At 42.5% G+C, this 20,298-nt stretch overlaps 1 protein-coding gene across 1 annotated transcript in view; it reads left to right on the forward strand.

Moving 5' to 3' along the window:
- Positions 1-3,365: 3,365 nt before the first annotated feature.
- Cc2d2b (coiled-coil and C2 domain containing 2B) overlaps positions 3,366-20,298 on the forward strand; it is a 74,419-nt gene continuing 57,486 nt past the window's right edge. The window contains exons 1-9 of the mRNA XM_021152526.1: positions 3,366-3,407; positions 5,297-5,354; positions 6,307-6,371; positions 7,164-7,229; positions 9,251-9,334; positions 14,451-14,649; positions 14,804-14,940; positions 15,043-15,171; positions 19,865-20,074. Coding sequence (XP_021008185.1) covers positions 3,366-3,407; positions 5,297-5,354; positions 6,307-6,371; positions 7,164-7,229; positions 9,251-9,334; positions 14,451-14,649; positions 14,804-14,940; positions 15,043-15,171; positions 19,865-20,074 — 990 coding nt within the window. The remainder of the gene's footprint in view (positions 3,408-5,296; positions 5,355-6,306; positions 6,372-7,163; positions 7,230-9,250; positions 9,335-14,450; positions 14,650-14,803; positions 14,941-15,042; positions 15,172-19,864; positions 20,075-20,298) is intronic.

Genomic DNA, 20,298 nt, shown 5'->3' on the forward strand with positions numbered 1-20,298 from the left:
AGCTAAGGTCACTCCCATTGATTCTTGGGTGCCTTTCTTATTATCCCAGTTCTCTGTCTCTCTTGGAGATGCCCCCACCTCCTCATCTTGTCAGTTGCAGAGTTCATTTGCCTGTACAAGGGATATGTTCTTCTAGCTGGGCTGCCTTGTCTGGCCTCAGTGGGAGAAGAAGCTCCTAGCTTTGCAAAGACTTGAAGTGCCAAGGTAGGGGGATACCCAGGGGGCCCCCACCTGCTCAGAGGAGAAGGGGATGGGATTGGGGAGTTAGGGGAGGGAGGCAGTGATTGTGATGAAAAGTAAATAATTAAAAAATTAAAACAAAACAGAACTAGAAGTGTCAAACTGTATGACAGTGGATCCACTCAGCTAAAGAGGAAACCAACAGCCACACTGGACTGAAGTCTGTTCTAAGCAAGAACGAGGGGACATTAGTACATTTTAAGAGGTCCAGTAAGAGCCCACAGAGAAGCAGGCCAGCCTGGTGTACAGAGTGAGTTCCAGGACTGCCAAAGCTGCACTGAGAAACCCTGTCATGAACAAACAAACAAGCCCAGGGAGAAACATATTTCTGGAATCACTGTTAGCCACTGAGCCATCTCTCCCTTCCTAGCATTCAGGGGTTTCTAAGTGGCCGCCAAAGAGTAAAACCTTTTACTAATACATTTGCCGTCTGCTTGCTGTGGATCAAGAACTCTGGCTTCACTTGTGTTTTGGCACTGGACTTGTCGGGCATCAGATACAGAAATCGTTAATCCCCAGTTTCCTTACCCTTTAGAGGAAGGATTCATTGCAAAAATTAATGACAATATTCTGAAAGAGAGAGTTGGCCTTCACTCACAAGCCAGCTTTGTAACAGAGAATGTCAAACTGTAGGAGGGGGACTTCAATATAGCAAATATGATTTTCATCCAGCTCTGTCTTGTGATAACCATCTGTTTATCCTATGTCCTTTGTGGACTATAAATAGGCTAAAGACAGCTTTAGATCTGTAAAAAAAAAAAAAAAAAAAAGTTCAACATTTTGAGTCCTCTGATTTATTTTAATAAATCATTAGAGTTTTGTTATGCAGAGGTTGTTTTCTGTGGTTTATGAACAAAATTTGTAGAGGCACCAGAAACCAGGTATTTGTTTGAAGTTCATTTTATTGTGTGTTTATTGGTGTTCTGAGACAGGGTCCCCTCATGAAGAACACCATGATGCTTCACACCCATAATTCTAACATCAAGGAGGCTGAAGCAGGAAGATCCTAAACTGTTTTTTCTACCATCTTAGGGTGTATTTATAACATATTTAGTTCCAGCACTCAGGAGGCAGAGATAGGTGGATCTCTGTGAGTTTGAGGCCAGCCTCATCTATACAGTGAGTTCTTCCAGGCCAGCCAGGACTACAGAGTGAGATCCTGCCTCAAAACAGAACAAAACTGAAAACCAACCAAACAAAAAAACCTTATCATATAGGTAACTTTTATATGTATCCTGTTGCTCTGTTACTGAGAAGTTTTCTAACTTGTGTCTACAATTGTTCTAGTGCGTCCCTCAGGTTTTCAATGCATAGACATCTATCATTCTTTGATTCATGATAATTTTATCTGAGTTGTAACTCTTGCGTGTCTTATGAAACGAGGCAACACTTCTTTTTATTCTGTGCAGTGGTTGCTTTAGTTATTATGGAAAGCAATGAGTTTCCTTGGGACTTTTTATACGCACATAATTGTGTTTGCTCATTTCCTACCCCACCGCTAACTACCCTCCACATGTCCACACTCCCAGGGAGTCCCCTTCCACCTTGTTTCTACTTTGTAAAATGCTTCTTAGATATTTTGAGGCACGGTCTCATTATGTAGCCCTGGCTGGCCAAAACTTGCTATGTAGCCCTGGCTGGCCTTGCATGCACAGTTCTCTGTCTCCTGAGTGATGGTGTTAAAGACCTGTACCACCATGCCCTGCCCATTCTACTTTTACGCCTTTACTATGTTCGTGTGCATGTATGCATTTGTGTATGTGTGCATGTGTGTGCACTCCATGTGAGAAAATGTGTCATTTGTCTTTCTTTTCCCCTTCATTCTCTCATTTCCATTTGACATCATTCTTCCCCTTCAGGCTACCTTTTCATTTTCACATTATAAATAGGTAGATTGATTTTGCATCTGAGGGAAAACATACTTGTCTTTCATAGCGTGTTCTTCATTAGTACCGTGATCTTCAGTTCCAGTAACGTTTTCCCTTGAGAATGACATTTTTTTCTTTATGACTTCATAAAATTCTATGGAATGGTTGGATGGATAGATAGATGTCACTTTATCCATTTGTTGATGGGTATCTAAGCTCCATATGTTGGGTATTGTGAATAGTGCTACAGTAAACATGGATGAGCCAAGTGCCAAGTATCTCTATAAAAATGCCTTCTTGGATTCCTCTTGGCACATACTTAAGAGTGACATTGTTGTGTAACTCCTGGTGAGATGTGAATTCATCCAGATAGGGAACTGATGAAAGAGCAAAGTAAGGATGCCACAACATCGAACTTAGGGAACCACTGGCTTTGTTGGGGGGTCACTCAATGACTCAGATACAGCTGCATCACCAGAAGCCCACCCCAGAATAGGTGGCATTTCACGAAAGCTGTAGTACACTTTACAACTTGCTAGACAAGTTGGAGAGTGCCTGTCTGCAGTCCTTACACTTATATAAGCTTGGAAAGGAGGGGCCTAGTGCTTCTGGTCAATTTCAAGAACTTCCTGAGGCTTTCCAGTTGCTTACTTCCGGAGTCTTAATGAGCTTCCATGCTTTCACTTTCCTTTAAAACATCCTGTGCTCTACGGAGCTTCTGTCCAAGATGGAAGGCTTTATCTCAGAGGAAATGGCTACATCAGACAATTACCAAAATTTCTATTAAAGACTAAAAGCCTATAACATATAAGTATTAAATATTGAAGGTACTAATCATTTCTTTTGTATTTTTATATCAGCATAGTGGCACATCTTAGGTAGAGCAAAATGATAATGTTTTTCATCTTGGGTTTTTTTTTTTTGTATTTTTTTGAATTCTATTCTTTTTCTTCTTTTTAAAGGTGTATGTGTGTTTTGCTTACAAATAATGTCTTGTGGACCATTTGCATGCACTGCCCAGAGAGGCCAGAAGGGGGCACTGGATGCCTGGGGAACTAGAGTTAAAGAAGGTTGTGAGTTGCCATGTGGGCACTGGGAAATCAAACCTGGGTCCTCTGGAAGAACAGCCCACGCTCTTTACTGCTGAGCCATCTCTCCAGCCCCTACTATGCTTTTTAACCCTATCATAACAGCCTTGTTTTAATAACATGGTTTCTCATTCTTCTTTATTTAGAAAGTGAAAATAAAAGAGTCATCATGAAAAAAATTTCAAAGAGAAGAGAGGAGATTTTTAAAAAGGTAAAGTATTAATGAAATTGGTGGGTGGCTTTTAAAAATCCAAATTTTTATAGCATTTTACCAGAATGTGCGATTCCCGGAAAACTGGTCATTTGTATTCCCTTCCTTTTATGCTCTCGGTTATACACTATGATTTTTAAGCAGTTTGTAAACAACTCGGATACATTAGCATTGAACAATAGTGGGCTTACAGGGTTTCAGTTGCTGTCAATTGCAAGTTTCTTCTATGATGTGATACAAGGAATTATTTTGATCCTTTTGTATTTGCCAAGGCTTTAGTGAGCTAAGAACAACAGAACAACAGAAGATATCAGCAAGCAATGAAATGAAGTAGGCTGTGTTCTCAGCAGCACTTCCTTCGAGCTTGGACGCACATTGCTCTGTCCTCCCTACAGCTGGCTGTTAACACTACCTCTGTGGAAGGGAAAAGGGCTGCCAGTCTCCTTAATTCAAACAAGTTAGGTCAGAACACCCTCTCAGCTGAGCCATGTTTGATAAAAATTGTTGGACATGAAAGCTAGGTCTCCTCACCAGTCTCTTGCCAAGGTTGGCAATCTTCTGTCACCTCAGAGGTCACTACACTGGTGCCTTCAGTTGTCGTGAGGAGATTTGTGATTAGTGAGACAGGCATATCCACTCATGGTGACCTCATTCAAGAGTTTTAACCGTGATATAAGAGTCACTGGCAGACTTCAGAATTCTTCTGTAAGCCCTGCTAACTAGATTCCTGTTATATTAATCTTTTAAAAACCAGGATCTTGTTGATATCCTGCTTTGATTTTCAACAAAAGTCCATTCTTTAAAAAATTTTAATACATGTGTGTATGTATGTATGTATGCGTGTGTGTTCACACATACATACACATGCCATAGCATGCCTATGGAGGCTGGAGGACAACTTGTAGGAATTGGGTCTTTTGCTCTACCATGTGGCTCCGGTGGATAGAATTCAGGTAGCCAACCCCGGTGACAAGTGCTTTCACCCACTGAGCTATCTCACCAGCCCCTGAATCCACGTTTTTAATGCAGTCGTTAAGCTTATATGTATCTCTTGACTTTTTCCATTCCAGCGTCAGGCTGTTTTGCTCAGCAGGTACAGACTTTGAGAGTCTTTGCTAACAAACTCGGACTCCAAACTCTTACTCTCGAGAGTAAGAACAGTTACTTTATAAGGCTGAGCTTTGAAAGACTGCAAATGTTCACCTTCACACACTGAAAAATAATAACAGCACTCGGCTCCTCCTACCAGGAGGGAGCTAGAATACTTATTTATTTATTTATTAACGTTTGAGAGGGCAGTCAGAGCTCGACACACGTGTTTGGGAGTCCGTGGCATGCACACACTCTCTAAAGCCTTGAGTACACTTGCCTTCCTGTGCTGGGGAACAGGGTGGCCATTGAAGATATAAGGCGGGGGGGGGGGCGGGGAACAGTTAAGAATTGGAGGCAGCATATAGGNGGCAGCATATAGGTAGTTTTCAGGAAGGAAGGTGTTTGCATGGTCAGGTACTGCAGAGAAATCCCTCAAGCAATGACACCTGTGGGATGTTGGCCGTGTTTAATTTCCCCGGACTTTTCCAGAAGATTCATGAGGCAAGTAGTAAATAAGCAGGAAGAACTAAGTCTCCGGCAGATTTGTCATTTAAAGGGCTTTGTTCTTGGTTGGTTTGTTTGTTTTTAGATTTCAGGTGGCAATGACTTCATTTTAAAATCAATCATATATAAAGAATTCAAATAAGTTAGGAAATAACTCAACTTTGAGCAGACAGAAGAGTGTGAGTGGATATTTTATAGGCGACGATGCTCAGACTGACTGACGTAAGACAAGCCTTTCTGTAACTTCCGGATGCCTCCTAACCTTCCCTGCTTTCCCCCCTTCCCCCCCACAGATGTCAGAAGCAGCAAACAGCGGCACAGAAGAAATGGCGGACAGGCATCTGTCAAAAGGTTCTCCTGTAGCGTGCCACACCTCTGATATCCTTGGGTTTTAGTTTTTAAGGATGTAGTGGTTGCTTCCCTTCCCTGCACTTCAGCATCCTACAGCATAAACATAAACTAGGCTTCCTACATGATATAAGACGGGCCCAAGGAAAATACATGGAGATTGAACTCATGATGTTTCACTCTCTCCATCATTAACTGCACACACACAGGGGATTCACTGGTGCCTGAGAGTGGGTTAGACCTTCGGTATGTGTCCATGCAGACCCTGCTTCAGAAGTCCTCTTGTGACTTAGCTCTAGTCTTACTCCTTATTCCTACCAGAACGACTTACAAGTCCTCAACAGGTGCAGGAGGAAAAGGCCAACTCAAGAGAACACAGCCAATTCACCTTCCTTTTTAAAAATCGTATTCAGAACTGTACAACTGTCTTTCTCAATCCATCCTGTGAGTAGCAGAAAGTAATAAATACATACAGAGCGTACACACTGCCTTTCCAATTCCATTCTTCCACTTTAACATCATGAACAACCACAACACAATGTGGCTTTGTTATTAGATCATGTCCCTGGGTATTCTAGATGGAATACAAATGCTCACAAGGAATTTTTTTTTCCTAACAAGAAAACAGCATCAGAAGTCATTTGTCTGAGCTGTTTCATGCTTTCCTTGTCTATCTGGCCGATACAGCAGCAAGGGAAAGGGACACAGGATAGGGAAGAGGTTGCAAAAGGAGCACATTTTGCCATAGATAAAACTGCTTGTTCCGGATGAGAAGGGGGAAGAGGCGCAGGCTGCTAAATGTTCCTGAGCCTGTGGCCCTTTCTCTCTGCTCACCGTGATGGCTTGGCACCACTGCAGCTAAGATACACAGTGAGTGCTTTCACGGTCCCTGCCGATTAACGAGAGTGAAATGATGTGGACTCTATGTAATGCTGACGTCTTGGTTTAAATGCAGAAGAAAATCGAAACATAACAGAGACGCTGAGAGGCAAAGTAAGAGAAAAACTGAAAAATGCTAAGGTAATGCTTTTAATGGTTTTCTTCTGTTTTCAGAATAAGTGTTTTAAGTGGAATGTGGATCAAAAAAAATTTTTTTTGTAATGTTAAGAAATAGCTGAGGTTTTCTTAATATACTTCAGTTTTTAAAAGCTTCACCTTCTAGCTTGCTTTGCTGTTTTTATCTTTTCTTCTATCTCCTTTTTAAGTCTTAATACCCTATTGCAGTGAGAGTTTCAGTTGCTGTGATGAAATACCATGATGAGTTGGGAAGCAGGGGCTTTATAGGGCTCACACTTGTCTACAGATGTTCATCATTGAAGACGAGGCAGGAACTAAAGCAGGGCAGGCACCTGGAGGCAGGAGCTGATGCAGAGGCTGTGAAGGGGAGCTGCTCACTGGCTTGCTTCCATGGCTTGCTCAGCCTGCTTTCTTATAGCACCCAGGATCACCCGCCCAGGGGGTGTCACCACCCACAATGGGCTGGGCCCTCCTCTATTAATCACTAATTAAGAAAATTCCCTACATCTTTGCTGACAGCCAGATCTTGTGGAATCGATTTCTCAGCTGAGGCTACCTCTTCTCCAATGACTCTAGCTTAGGTTAAGTTGATATAAGACTGGCCATCACGCCACCCCTCCCCCCTCCCCCTCCCCCCATGATATATAACCTAACCCAAGAGAAGTCAGTCTGGCTATAGTATTATTATATATGACATCTCAGGAAAGATAAATGTGTGTGTGTGTGTGTGTAAACATACCATTAAAAAATTGAGGATTTTTTAAAGCTGGTTTTCTGTAAAATTTTGTGTTTCAGATCAGTCAAGGTGAAAAGTCCTCAGCTGAGCCACTCACTGATACAAAGACTTATCGATGGTCTAAGGTGAGGAACTTTTTAAAAAAATACTTTTTGAAAACATCTTTATGGAGGTATAACTTACACAACAAAAATTAGCTTTTTTAGCTTACAACTAGATGGCTTTTGGCTAAACTGTGGAACTGTGTGGTTGACACCAAAATCCAGTTTTTTGTGATTTGATAGCAGCTCGTGAATTGGGCATCTCCAGATGGCAGGTGGCTAGAGGTCCACCAGGGAAGCATGAGGGGAACTGGGTCATGGCATGCCTGATGAAGTAAGGCAGAGAAACTATCTGACTCAGCAAAGTGGGGCAGTGCCTGTAAAGTCCCGTGTTGGGAGGTAGCTGGCAGTTTGTGTTCCTGGCATAGGCCTCACCACACTGACCCAGGTTTCAGTCTGCTTACATAGGAACTGAGGACTCTGCAGTCACCCAAGAACTTCCCAGTTAATTATTCTAACAGCATTCGAGATGCTCCCAAACTTGGCGCTTGGCGCTACAGTTCTCAGATTCAAATCTGCAGTTGCAGGTTTGAAATGACTCAGATTTGGGGGAATAGCTGTGTGAGAGGGGGAGTAGCTGTGTGAGAGGGGGAGTAGCTGTGTGAGAGGGGGAGTAGCTGTGTGAGAGGGGGAGTAGCTGTGTGAGAGTAGGTTAGGTTGCAGTAACAAAACCATAAAGAAATTAATGAATTAATTAAAACCAAAAATGTCTGCATTAAGAGCGTGGTTCTCCTCCGCTCCAGTTTACCGGCTCAGTTACTCAGGCTGATGGGTCTCTTGCCCCCTTTGAGACGCTTTTCACCCGTGAGTCCATGACACAAAGCCCCACTCTAATCCCTTGCTAGGCAAAGACAAAGAAAGAAAGAAAGAAAGAAAGAAAGAAAAGAAAAGAAAAGAAAAGAAAAGAAAAGAAAAGAAAAGAAAAGAGGAAAGGAAAGGAAAGGAAAGGAAAGGAAAGGAAAGGAAAGGAAAAAGGAAAAAGGAAAAAGGAAAAAGGAAAAAGGAAAAAGGAAAAAGGAAAAAGGAAAAAGGAAAGGAAAGAAAAGAAATTGCAGGTTGCTGTTTTTTTTTTTAAACAAGACAGACATGCAAATTGTTCATATCATTTCCAGTAAAAGAATATGGAAGAGGTAGCTTCCGTCCAGTTATCAGTGGGATCTGTGAATAGAGAAAGGCAGACACTGCTGGGAACTGGTCATTTTGCCCTAAGTCTGGGGGACAGTTAGCTTTGCAGATATTAAAGCACAGGGATCCTTCACACATGTGGTGCACACAAACTCACATAGGCACACACTCATACATGAATATAAAAATGAATTAAGTACATAAAATAAGAATTCCCATACTAACTACACGCCAGAGACAATGGGCAGTTTGTATGTGCAAACACCAGCTAGACTCCAGATAGAAACAAAATATAAGGTGCATGCTCACATTTTATATGTTTTGAAATTGTGTGACTCCTAATGTGACTTTTGCTTTTTTTGTGGAATGGAGTCCCCTCTAAATTTCTCTTAAGGCAATTTTATATGCATGAGAAAGAAGTGGTATTTTTTTTTTATTTAAAAGAATTTGAGTCTGCAGCATAGAAGGCAATAAAAGAGGACTTATTTATGGCTGAGTCTGTAATGAAGATTATGCCACCCAATATTGTGGAATAGGATGGCAAAATATGTGGGTATGTGTGAGCAGGTGTCCACAAGAACACTTGAACATGGAGAACAGTGGTCAGAGCCAGCGTTTTGATTAAAATGAGAAATAATCCTCTAACTACTCAGGTTAGTGTGAGAGCAGAGAAGGAGATTGACTTTGTTCTATTTTGGTTCTCACTAGAGTTACAAAAAAAAAAAGGTGAAAGGTGAAAGGTGAGAGGTAAGCTGTGAATGAAAGCCAAGTAAGTGTAAATGAGCTGATAAAATACCTGCTGTGTTGTTTTCTACTTGCCACTAAGCTGCCATCTGCCACATTATGGAAAAGTGTTCCTTCCCTTGTACACAGGCAGTGTGCATCCCTTATGACATTAACTGCTGCTGTTTAACCCACAGACTGAAGTCTTGCTGGATGAAGGTCTTTCATTTTTCATCCTGAGTGGAGAGGAAGATTCAGCAGTGAGCCAGTCTTTGCAGCAGGTTGGATTTGTATCTCTTAATTGATAGCTTTACTCTCCCCCAAACCAGCTGTTCATTAAAGGCACTGGATGAGAGCTGGACGGGAAAGGGATTCTTGTGTGCCTGTCTGTGTATGCCCGTGTGTGTGTGTGTGTGTGTGTGTAGCCATATGTTCCCGTGTGTGTACCTGTGTGCCCATGTGTGTGTGTACCCATGTGTGTGCATCTGTGTGTACCCATGTGCCCGTGTGTGTACCCGTGTGTGTGTGTGTACCTGTGTGCCCATGTGTGTGTGTACCCATGTATGTGCATCTGTGTGTACCCATGTTCCCGTGTGTGTACCCATGTGTGTGTGTGTGTGTACCTGTGTGCCCATGTGTGTGTGTACCCATGTGTGTGTATGTGTGTGTATGTACCCATGTGCCCATGTGTATGTGTGTGTACCCACGTGTGCCCGTGTGTGTGTGTGTGCCCGTGTATGTGTGTGTGTGTTTTGTTTCATTTCGAGGCAGGGTCTTTCCCTGTGATTCAGCTTTGGCCTGGAACTCTGGACTCCCCTGCTGTTAAGATCGTGGCAGGCACCCTCTTGTCTGGCTTGGAAGATGATAATTTCATTGTTAAACCTTCCTCCTTTCTTGGAGTTGAGCAGCTCACTATATATAATACCTAGCATTGACAGAGTGCCTCCTGGCTGCTCAGTGATCCACTAGATCATCAGAATGGATCGCGTTAGTCGATGCTCATAAGTGAGGGCCGCCAGAAAGCTAGCCCGGTGGCGAAAGCGTTTGCCATGCACATGTGAGAGACCTGAGTTTGATTCCAGAACCCAGGTCAAAAAGCCAGATGTGGTGGCGTGCATGTGGTACCCCGGAGAGGCTCCTGCCTAGTCTACTTGGCAAATTCCAGGCCAATTAGAGACTGTCTCAGACGGTCTCTCAGAAGAGGATGGAGGGTACCTAAGGACAGCACCAAGCCTGTGCTTTGCCCTGACTCTCAGGATTGCACACACACACACACACACACCCAAATCTGTGGGACAGTCTTTATTGTTTGTATTCTATAGATAAGGAAACTAAGGCTGGGGAGTTGAGCATCCACAGAGCAGGGAAGTGTGGGTATCAGAACCCCCACCTGTGTTCGTTGTGTCTTGTTGTTGTCCTTGTCTAAAAAAAGTGTCTCCTCACGCTGTGGTCTCCATTACTCCTCACGTCTGTCTCTCCAGTTTTCGTTCCTGCACAGTCAGCTACAGACCCCTCTGTTCTCTCACATCTTCCTGTTCCTTCTCAAACTAGTGCACACTCCTCAGCCAGTTGCTGCTGTGTGCTTGCCGGTCTTCTTCCACTCGCCTCTCCAGTTCCCATTCTCACCCCTTCCTGATTCATCCATCTCGCTATCCTTACTATCTGCCCTGTACCATGACTTTCTCCTTCACCTTTACGTTTTCTCAGGGCCCTGCCACCCGGAGCCTACTGCTTCCAACTCTCCCATCTCTCTGTGTATCGCCCAGGTCCCCGGGACCAGGTCCTCTCTGCCCTCTCCAGTTCTCTCCGTTCTATTTCTCCGTGGCTCTTTAACTGATTTTGTTGGCCTTGGGTTCCCCACCCCCAAACACACACACCCCAGAATATAAATCGTCTACCGACAGCTGTTCATTATAAGGCACGGACCGTAATCTCATCGTTTGAGAGATGAGGCCAGCCTGAGCTGCCTAGTGAGACCCTGTCTTGGAAAACAAAATCAACGAAGCCCTCAGAACATCTATAAAACTTTACCTTTCAAAAACCTGAGCAAATACAACACCACCACCACCCAGAACCTTAATACAGAAACAAGAAGGGAAAAAATAAACACCGCATGAAATCTTCTGTCTTGAGAAAAATGTCTGTTACCATGTCCCACAATGCTCTCTCTGCGCATGCGCCCACAGCTTTCTAGAAACAGAACGCTCACTAGCGGAAAGAACTAGCAGTGCTGGTTCCATTTTCCTGGTTCTCCAGCCTGATCCTGTTGGTGCCAGGTTAGCTTCTGTGTCCTTCTCATACCTCATGCCTAGTTCTGCACATGTCTGTAGGTTCCGCTTTAAGACTGCCTGCCATCAGACTCACGTTTCTGTACTTTCACGGTGCCGCCCTAGTGTAAGCCAACACAGACACAGACTCTCGCCTGCATCGTTGTCAGGCCTTCCCCCCAACCCTATCCCCATCCCCAAATTCACTGGGCACTCGGAGCAATCCTGTAAGAAGCAAAGACTTTTCTCTCGCTTAACCCTGTCTAAGGGTTTCCTGGTTCGCTTATGAGGAAAGCCAAGTCTTTTCAGCTTTTCCCGGGTCCTGCATGACCCGCCCACTTAGCTGTGCGCACTCTCTTGCTTTCTCTCTCTCTCATTTCTTGTTTTCCTCCTCTGCCACCTAACCCCAGCCACAGCCCCCCCCGCCCCCGTCCCCTGCTCCGTACTTACAGGGCCCAGGGCTTTACAGTTATTTACCTGCCTTGAAAGCTCCTCTCATATCCATACTGCATCCCTCACTACCGTCGGGACACTATGTGAATGACACATGATTAAAGATGCTGTTGCCTGAAGGTCCTAACTAAAATAATAGCCCCGACCCACCGAGTTCCGAGCTCTCTGTGCCTTTACCCTGCTTCATTCTTCCTCATAATTCTTCGTGTTGCCCAATATAGATATTTTGGTCTGTTTATTCTCCTCCTGGAATGTATTAGGTATTCAATATCTGAATATCAAAATATGTTTTTTTTCCATCCTTCCCAAGATCCTAAATACAAAGAAAGTCAGCTGACCTTCCAGAAATTCGAGATACCGGTTAAGGGGTAGGATTTTCTGAGAAAGGGGTACCTTCTTCCCTGTTCTTCCCACATAGCGGAGTGCAGGCACCCGATGCTATGCGGGGACACTTTTCCTTCTCACAGAACAAGTATGAAAGAAGTGAAGCAAAGGGTGAGGCCACAGACCGGGTTGGGCATGCTGGAGTCCAGGTTAGATGACTGCAACTTGGAGTTATCTCGGAAAGCTATCTTCCTGCCAGAAGGCCCTGGGAAGTTACTGCTCCTGTCCCACCAAGAAATCTCTTTTACAAGAAGCTGAATTTGAGTGTGGCTCCTTCCTGCCGAGAGAAAGATGGTCCAACCTCATCCGTGAACCTAGGGTGAAGTCTGAGGATGCTCTCAGAAGGTTCTGGTGATCTCTTTGTAGCGAGGGAGGGATGCTCCTTCGAGACAGGACAGCATCTTCCCTTGTTACTCGATGCTCACTGATGTCCACGGACATTTCAATCTCCTCAGCTTAGACTCCATCCCACAGCAGCCACCAACACAGGGAATGCTCTGCTGTAAGCTGCTTACTGGAGACCAGGAAGGTGACGGTTTGGGATAGCAGCTGGGTTGGACTAAATGAGAAAGAGTTGGGCAGACAGATGCTTATTGGGTCAAGGTCGGGGCTTAGCCCAAACTGAAAACAAAGATGAGTTAGTAAGGTTCACAAAGATGTCTGTAGGTCAAAACATCAGGCGTCAAACTGGGGACCCATTTTCTTCAGCCATCAGGAGGACTGAGAACCCTGGCCTACACTAGTGGTGTGGAGGAACATTGCATGGGAGCACCAGCTGGAGCAAAGGACCCTTCATACTTCATAGTTGGTGATCAAGATATTTAAGGCGCTTTCCTCTGTGGCGAGTCCCCCAGAGCTTACTTATGCTTGTTTCTGTTATATCTTGAATCCCCAAAAGACACCACAAAAATAGCTGCCTGTAAAATATTTCTTTGATTTCATAAAAGGGATAGGAAGGCAGGAATGTTGACAGGACCTGACACCAACCCACGTGATGCCCAACTGTGCTTCAGTCAATTCAGGAAGGATACAAGGAAGGAGGGGAAAGAGGAATAATGTTGAGAGGAAAACAACAAGAATGGGGTTGGAAAAATGCCATCATGGGTTGGGCGTGACAGCCTTAATCCCAGCACTTGGGAGGCAGAGGCAAGTGTTCAGGGCCAGACTGGCCTACAGAATGACTTCCAGGACAGCCAGGACTACACAGAGAAACCCGATGTCTAAATAAATCTATAAATAAAGAAGAAAAAGAAAAAATGTCATCCTCAAGTCTAAAATACTTGCAAAAATTTTTTTGCTAGGATTGGTCAAAGAGCAGGTAAGGGTCTGTAGCCACAAGAATTCCATGATCTGGTTGTGCTAGCACACACCGCTTGTGTTGTATGCAGCTCATAGTAGCTGTTAGGAGACTGAAGCAGGAGAATCTTAGAGTTTATTTTAGCTCAGTGTAGGCTACCAAGTGAATTCTGTGCTGGCTAGAGCAACATGCCGAGCCTCTCTTAAATAAAAATGATCCTGCAATTCTATTTTATTACTTACCCTAAGTGTATATTTTTTAGAATTAGAGGGGTATGTTTTATTGCATGATATATTTGAATGATAATTTGTTCAATACACAAAGATTTTAAATTACGTAGTCACCTGAAGCAATCTAATTTATTCAGTTTTTGTGAGCAGATCCATCCATACTCACGAGAGGCACTTATCAACAATAATATATGTTTTCATACTGATACCCAGATTTTAAAACAACTTATATAAATAAGCCTGTATTTCAGAATTTCACTCTAACCACTTGGCCATAGACTTCTTTCCTCTTCGTTATTTTCTCTTAAATACTTTGTAGAAAATGGTTTCTCTGCTTTTCAGGTAGTGCTGCTTTGGGGGGGGGGGTGGAAACCAAACAGAGGAGGTTTGAAGGCCACGTGGGTCTTCCCATATCAGGCCTACGTCTGAACTTTTTCACTAGGGTGGAAGGGTCCCAAGTTACTCTGTTTCAGCAACATTCACTGGCGAATTGAATAGTGAGCTATAAAAAAAATACCACATAACATTAACCTTAAGTGAGTTCCTCTTTATTCAGCCAAACCTTATCTTATTAAATTATATATTTATAATTTATATATTTTTTATATAATTACATACACACACACACACACACACACACGCACAGTTTTAGCTAGCACTTGACCTGGGCTAAATGAGTTGGAAGGCTCCAGAATATACCATTTATTTGCATACCGGTCATGGGAGGAAAGCGTGCAGACCAATTTTTATTTTTGCTATTCAACAGAAAACAGTAAGTGAGAGTTACTCCAAGCATTCTGCATCTGGCGGTAGTTTCCGAAACACTGCTGAGGGCCCAGATGAGGATTTTATGGAAGAAGTGATTTTAACGGATTTATTTGAAGTGAAAGCCGCAGATTATGAAGATGACCAAGAACAGATAAAAAAACAGGAGGCAAATATTTTTGTGCCAAGTAGTTCTCCAGGTAACACACTCCCCTGAAATACACAAGTCACGGATGATCCGTGTTCTAGGGCACCAACTTCTGTGCCTGCCAGGGCAGTAAAGGGTATTGACCTTCTATGCATTTATTCTCCCATCGTGGTCTTTAAAGTGATTATCTAAGTTTTGTCGTTAAGTGGCCAGCCAGCAGAAACTGCCGAAAGGCATGCTCCCTCGAATTTTAGAAGACGAAGGGCTCTATGTTCAGAAAAAGCCAGAGACATATAAAAAGATCTGCAACAAAATGGAAAATCGCCTGCTCAGCCTGCAGGAGGCAAGTATATCAGCTGATGAGTTAAGCCAGGAACAGACAGCATGTGGTGTTTGTTTTTAAGTGAAATACTCAGTTGCTATACTTTGTACCTATCTCTGATAGGGAAAATGTTGGTTTGAAGAAAGTGGAGAAATAATGTCACTACCTTCACCTATTAGACCGTCTTGGAATTATAGGCTCTGCATGAGCAAGGAGTCTTTGAATCCAGCACTAAAGACTATACACAGAAAGGTAAGCAACGGCGATCTGCTCGTAATAACTCTTAGATAACGGCTCTTGTAACATCAATTATAACTTATGTTCTTATGTTTTTATTTTACCTTCTAAAGATACTGAGCTTAGTCATAGACCTTGGATAAAATGTTAAGTAATCTTCAAGATTGTTGAGGTCTATTTAATGATGGGAAATGTTCAAATAAAATGTGATGTGAAAACCATAATACAAAATTTGTATGACTCTCACCTTGTATATATATAAAAAGTGCCAAATGAATGGTAGTCAAGGGAACCGCCATTTTAAACTCTTAGCTATGTGGATTACTCTCTCCCTGTTGGTTTTGCCCATTTTATAAGTGGAATCATAAAAAATTACTCTATGAATGAAGCAATAGTTAGCTTATTTTTTTTTTCTGTCTAGAAATCAATTGTAAGAAAACCACATTTTATTTATCTATTTTTCTACTAGTGGATATCAGGTGTATCCACTTTTTGGCCATTGTAACAACAATGTCTGAGAAATGTTTGCACATATTTTTTTGACTATGCATGTATATATATATTTTCTGCTGGCTAGATGTCACAGAATAGAAATGCTAGTTGTAGGTTTGTATGTATTCGGTTTTGCTATATAACAGTCTCTCTGGTGGTTTGAATAAGAGTGGCCCCCGTGGGCTCATAGAGTTGAATGCTTAGTCATCAGGGAATGGCGTTATTAGAGAAAGATTAGGAGGTGTGGCCTTGTTGGAGGAAGTATGTCACTGGGGGTGGGCTTTGAGGTTTCAAAAGCCCAAGCTGGCCAGGTCTAATCATCCTGCCTCTCCCTCACCATCCTCCTCTCTCCATCTCTGTCTCTTCATCTCTCTCTGTGTCTGTCTCAGTCTCTCTCTCCATCTCTGTGTATGTGTGTGTCTCTTTCCTGCCTACAGATCAGGATTTAGCTCTCAGCTACCGCTCTAATACCATGTATGCCACCATGCTCCCCATCATGATGATAACGGTCTAAACCTCTGAACTGTAGGCCAACCCCCACTTAAATGCTTTCTTTGTTAGGAGTTGGTCATGGTGTCTCCTCACAGCAACGGAACAGTGACTAAGCCAGTGGTTAATAAGAGAAAGGGTAATTCCTTGGTTTATGAGTTGAGTGGATGGATTTTGGTGTTGTATACCACGATGGAGAATTCTTGGGAGTGGAAGTTCTAGCTTATCATCTCCCCAAATACTGCATTCCTGTATTGCATAGTTCTAATTTTTCCTACTGTTGATTTAAAATCTGCCTCCTGAGTGCTGTATTTATTTGAACGTGTCTGGCCACAGAGCACTCATAAAGCACTTTACTCCTGTGGCAGCTGAACCACTTGAAGTCTACAGACTATAGTCACTCCCCCTTTTCGATTTTGCTTACAGCACAAACTCACATCCTTTGGTTGTTACTAGAAACTCCATCAGCTTGGTTACTGTGCCTTAGCTACTGAGGACCTCAGTCAGTAAATAATGAGTAAGAAAAGACCAAGGAAAGGCTAAATGTCTCCCCACGGGAATAAATAAGATCAAGGTGTGTCATAGCTAGCTAGTGCTTCCTCTACTAAACAAAACAAGCTTCTCTAACGTGAAATTTCCACAGTTTATCATCTCATAGTTTTAAACTGAAACTGTTGTCCTTTTGGTGCTTTTTCAAGCCATGGCCAATTTACCAATATGTTAACTGATAAATTAATTCCTTAGATGGACACCGAGCTGGCCATTATATAGAGGACAGATGTGGTTAGTAAACAAGATTTTATGGCTTTTCTCCTTCCTCCCTGAAGCCGTAGGGATGAGTTCCTAGCTCAGGGAAAAGTAAGGAGGCAGAGATTTAGGGACAGCGCTGGCGGCTCTAGATCTTCAGAGTGTCCCCAGACTGCCATCTGGCTTGGGGCAGAACAACATTTATTCCAGCTTAACAGTAGATGTGACAGCAAGGGCACAGGCAGTGTCAGAGCCATCTAGGCAAAGCAAAGGCATGTAAGTAAAATTTCTGGAGATGGCCCACCGTTTTGCATGGCCTGCGATGGGTGAGCTCTAAGAATCTAAGGAGCAAGGTCCTTAGAGACTTCATCCCAGGATTGCTTCCTGCTGCTGCTAGGCCTTTCCTGTCACTAGTACATAGCCCAGTGATTCCTGGGCATTAGTCCACCCTATTGGGCAGATTTTTTGCAGAATCAATGTGAAGATGCACTCTCACGTAGTAATGCTATGTAGGCAAATTGATGATTCCATAATTCTTGATAATGATTTTATAGAATTCCATACTTTATACAAGTAATTTTAAGTCCTCTATAGAATAGGCTGCAAACAGAGCTTTGTAAAAACCTTCATGTGTCATAGGCTAATGGCGCTAGAAATAGAAAGCAGACTTTGGACAAATTTACAACCAAAGAAAACATTCCTTCTAGGTTAGATGTGAGATCATTGTTAACTAAAGGTCATAAACTAGTAATGGACAATTTATTCTAGCTTCAAGGACAGAAAACAAAATATTGACTGGTTATCTATGTAATATGTCAAAACTAATGAAACACAAGGCAGATGATTGGTCTCTTGACAAAACTGTGGTAAAACTTGTAAACATACAAATTATTGCTTTAAACTTATAATGAACTTATAGGGGACTTTGTAACAGATACTGAATGTTTAGTCAGATACTAGTCTTAGTAGAAAGATATGTAAGTAATTCATTTGTAACTCCTAAAACCTTACCAATCTATGACATAAACTATTGCCTTAAGTTTACTGTGAATTTAGTGGAATGTACAAATATTTAGAGATTCATGCAATCAATTCTGCTCTAACGGTTCTACCTGATAGTTGTTTGAGATAATTTTTAGAGAAAATATAAAAACTAAGAACTGTAATAAGATGACGGTGCAGCTTTCTTCAGCTTCATCCAGTATGTATATATATGTCTCTCTCCTCTCCCCGCCTCCCTCCCCCCTCCCCCCCTCTTTCTTTTCTCTCTGGTTCATGAAGAGTTAATGAACTCTGAGCCTTTCACCTGGCCAGTGAGAGACCCTTGAGCCAGAAAGAAAAGAGCCTAGTAACTTAATTTTTTTCTCGTAATCCCTTGCTATAAGCAGGAGTTAATTGCCAGAAACCAGCAGCTTTTAGCCACAGTATAGCAAGATAGAGTCATAATTTCCCGAGGCCATCAGCTTCTGGCCCCCAGAACAGTGAAGAAGAGTTATAAGGCCAGAGATCATATGCCTTTGGTCTTCGTCAGATGCTGTGCCCCATCTCAGCAGTACCTGACCTGCCAGGGCTGGCTCCCAACAAGGCTGGAAGACATGGTCTTGGTCAAATTTCTGTTTAAATAACATAGTATCACAGACAGTGTGAGCATCACAGTTTACTTACCGAGGCTTCTGATTCCTCTCTAGGGAGCATAGCTGATAATGGCCGTGCTGGCAGAGTCCCAAAGACAGGGCAGCATGTCATAGCACGAGGCAAGAAGCATACAAGACTCAGACAAACAGCTTTTTTTTTTTTTTTTTTTTTTTTTTTTTTTTTTTTTTTTTTTTACAGCTGATGACACATGCTTGAGATAACCAGTTAAATCTATTTGTCCTGGTTAAGTTTTTGTCAGCTTGACACAAGCTGGAGTTATCTGGGATAAAAACCCCAGATTGCCTGCAGGGCATGTAGTCTGCAGGGCACGTGGGCCACATTAACCCTTTCCTCTCCAGCTTATGGTTTTCATTACAGCAGTAGCAGCAGAGTAAGGCACCATTAGTTGCATGCAGCTATTAATCAGTGATTAATATGTTTATGAGAAAAGTGGACTAATAATCTCCCATGTGGTCCAACTTCTAAGTAACCCCCAACAGCAATCAAATGTCACTGTGAGCTTCAGAGGGGGAAAGCCCCTTTCAACCCCCAAATAGATTTGTTATACCAGACTGATCCAGAGGGAAGGCTCAGTGCCGTCCTTCTGAGGCGGATTCAGTCCTGTTAGATTAGACTGTACGTGCTAAGGAACTCATCATGTTTCTCAAATTGCATCATTAAAAATCAGCCATATATGTTTAGACATGCATGTTTAAGTTAAAAACAACAGATTAAGGCATAGATGAACCATTTTGCAAATAATTTAAGACTTCTAGACTGAAACAATTATAATTGAGGTTCAGTCTAATGTTCAAGTAGAGATAGTGTTCTGTATAGAAAGGGATGGTGTCCTTAGACCACTTAGAGAGTCTAGGTTTTTTTTGAAGGGATTTTTCAGATGATCACCAGTGTATTCGCTTTACAAATAATGTTTTAATAGATAATTCCATTTAACTCTGACTCACAAGACAAAACTCTTAATGCAAAAGTTGAAACACAATTTGCCATGGTGTTCCTATAAAACATTATTTTGGGTCTTGTAAATTGAAAATCTGATATCCATATAAACAGTAATGATGTAGATGACAATAATTTACAGCAAGATGACTGAGTTGCTGTGTTAAATAAAATAAACTGTTATAATAAAAAATAAAAATGTAATATAAACCTATTTTATTAAATCAAGAATCTAAATAAAGTTCAAAGATGACCTGCTTGCTGCCTTTATAGTTCTATAGCTCTGGAATTTAAATGCACCTGGCATGTTATTTTATATTGAAAAAGCTACTTGTGGTTTCAAAGGCAACAGAATCAAATTACCTTGGTGCATACTTTTCTTTAAAAGGCGGTGAAATCTGACGTGGGGTGCTGTTTTAGAGACAGGATGGATGGTCAGAGGGAAATGTACCAACTAGACCTTAACATCGTGGGCTTGCAGTTCAGCCACCACCCACTCTTCAATCAAGAACACGTCCTGTGTGCCAGGCTGCTCCAGCTCTGTGAGTCTTTCCAGGACAGGCAGAAGCAGAGCTTCTCTCAGTTGCTCTATGAGAAGGTGAGGAGGCTTTCAAGGGTCCAACACTTGATAGTGGGAGTGGATGTTCTTGCTATAGAGCAGGTATCAAAGAACATTGTCCTTCAGTGCTGTAGTAGTTAACCTGTCAGAACAGTGAGTTGAGAGCAAAATGGAAGGTCTGATTTGTTGAGGAGACATCTCAAGCCTGCTGAGGACAGCCACTAGTTCAGCTGTTCTCAATCTGTGGGTCATGACTCCTTTGT

Source organism: Mus caroli, chromosome 19 (assembly GCF_900094665.2).
Source record: "Mus caroli chromosome 19, CAROLI_EIJ_v1.1, whole genome shotgun sequence".
Taxonomy (NCBI): domain Eukaryota; kingdom Metazoa; phylum Chordata; class Mammalia; order Rodentia; family Muridae; genus Mus; species Mus caroli.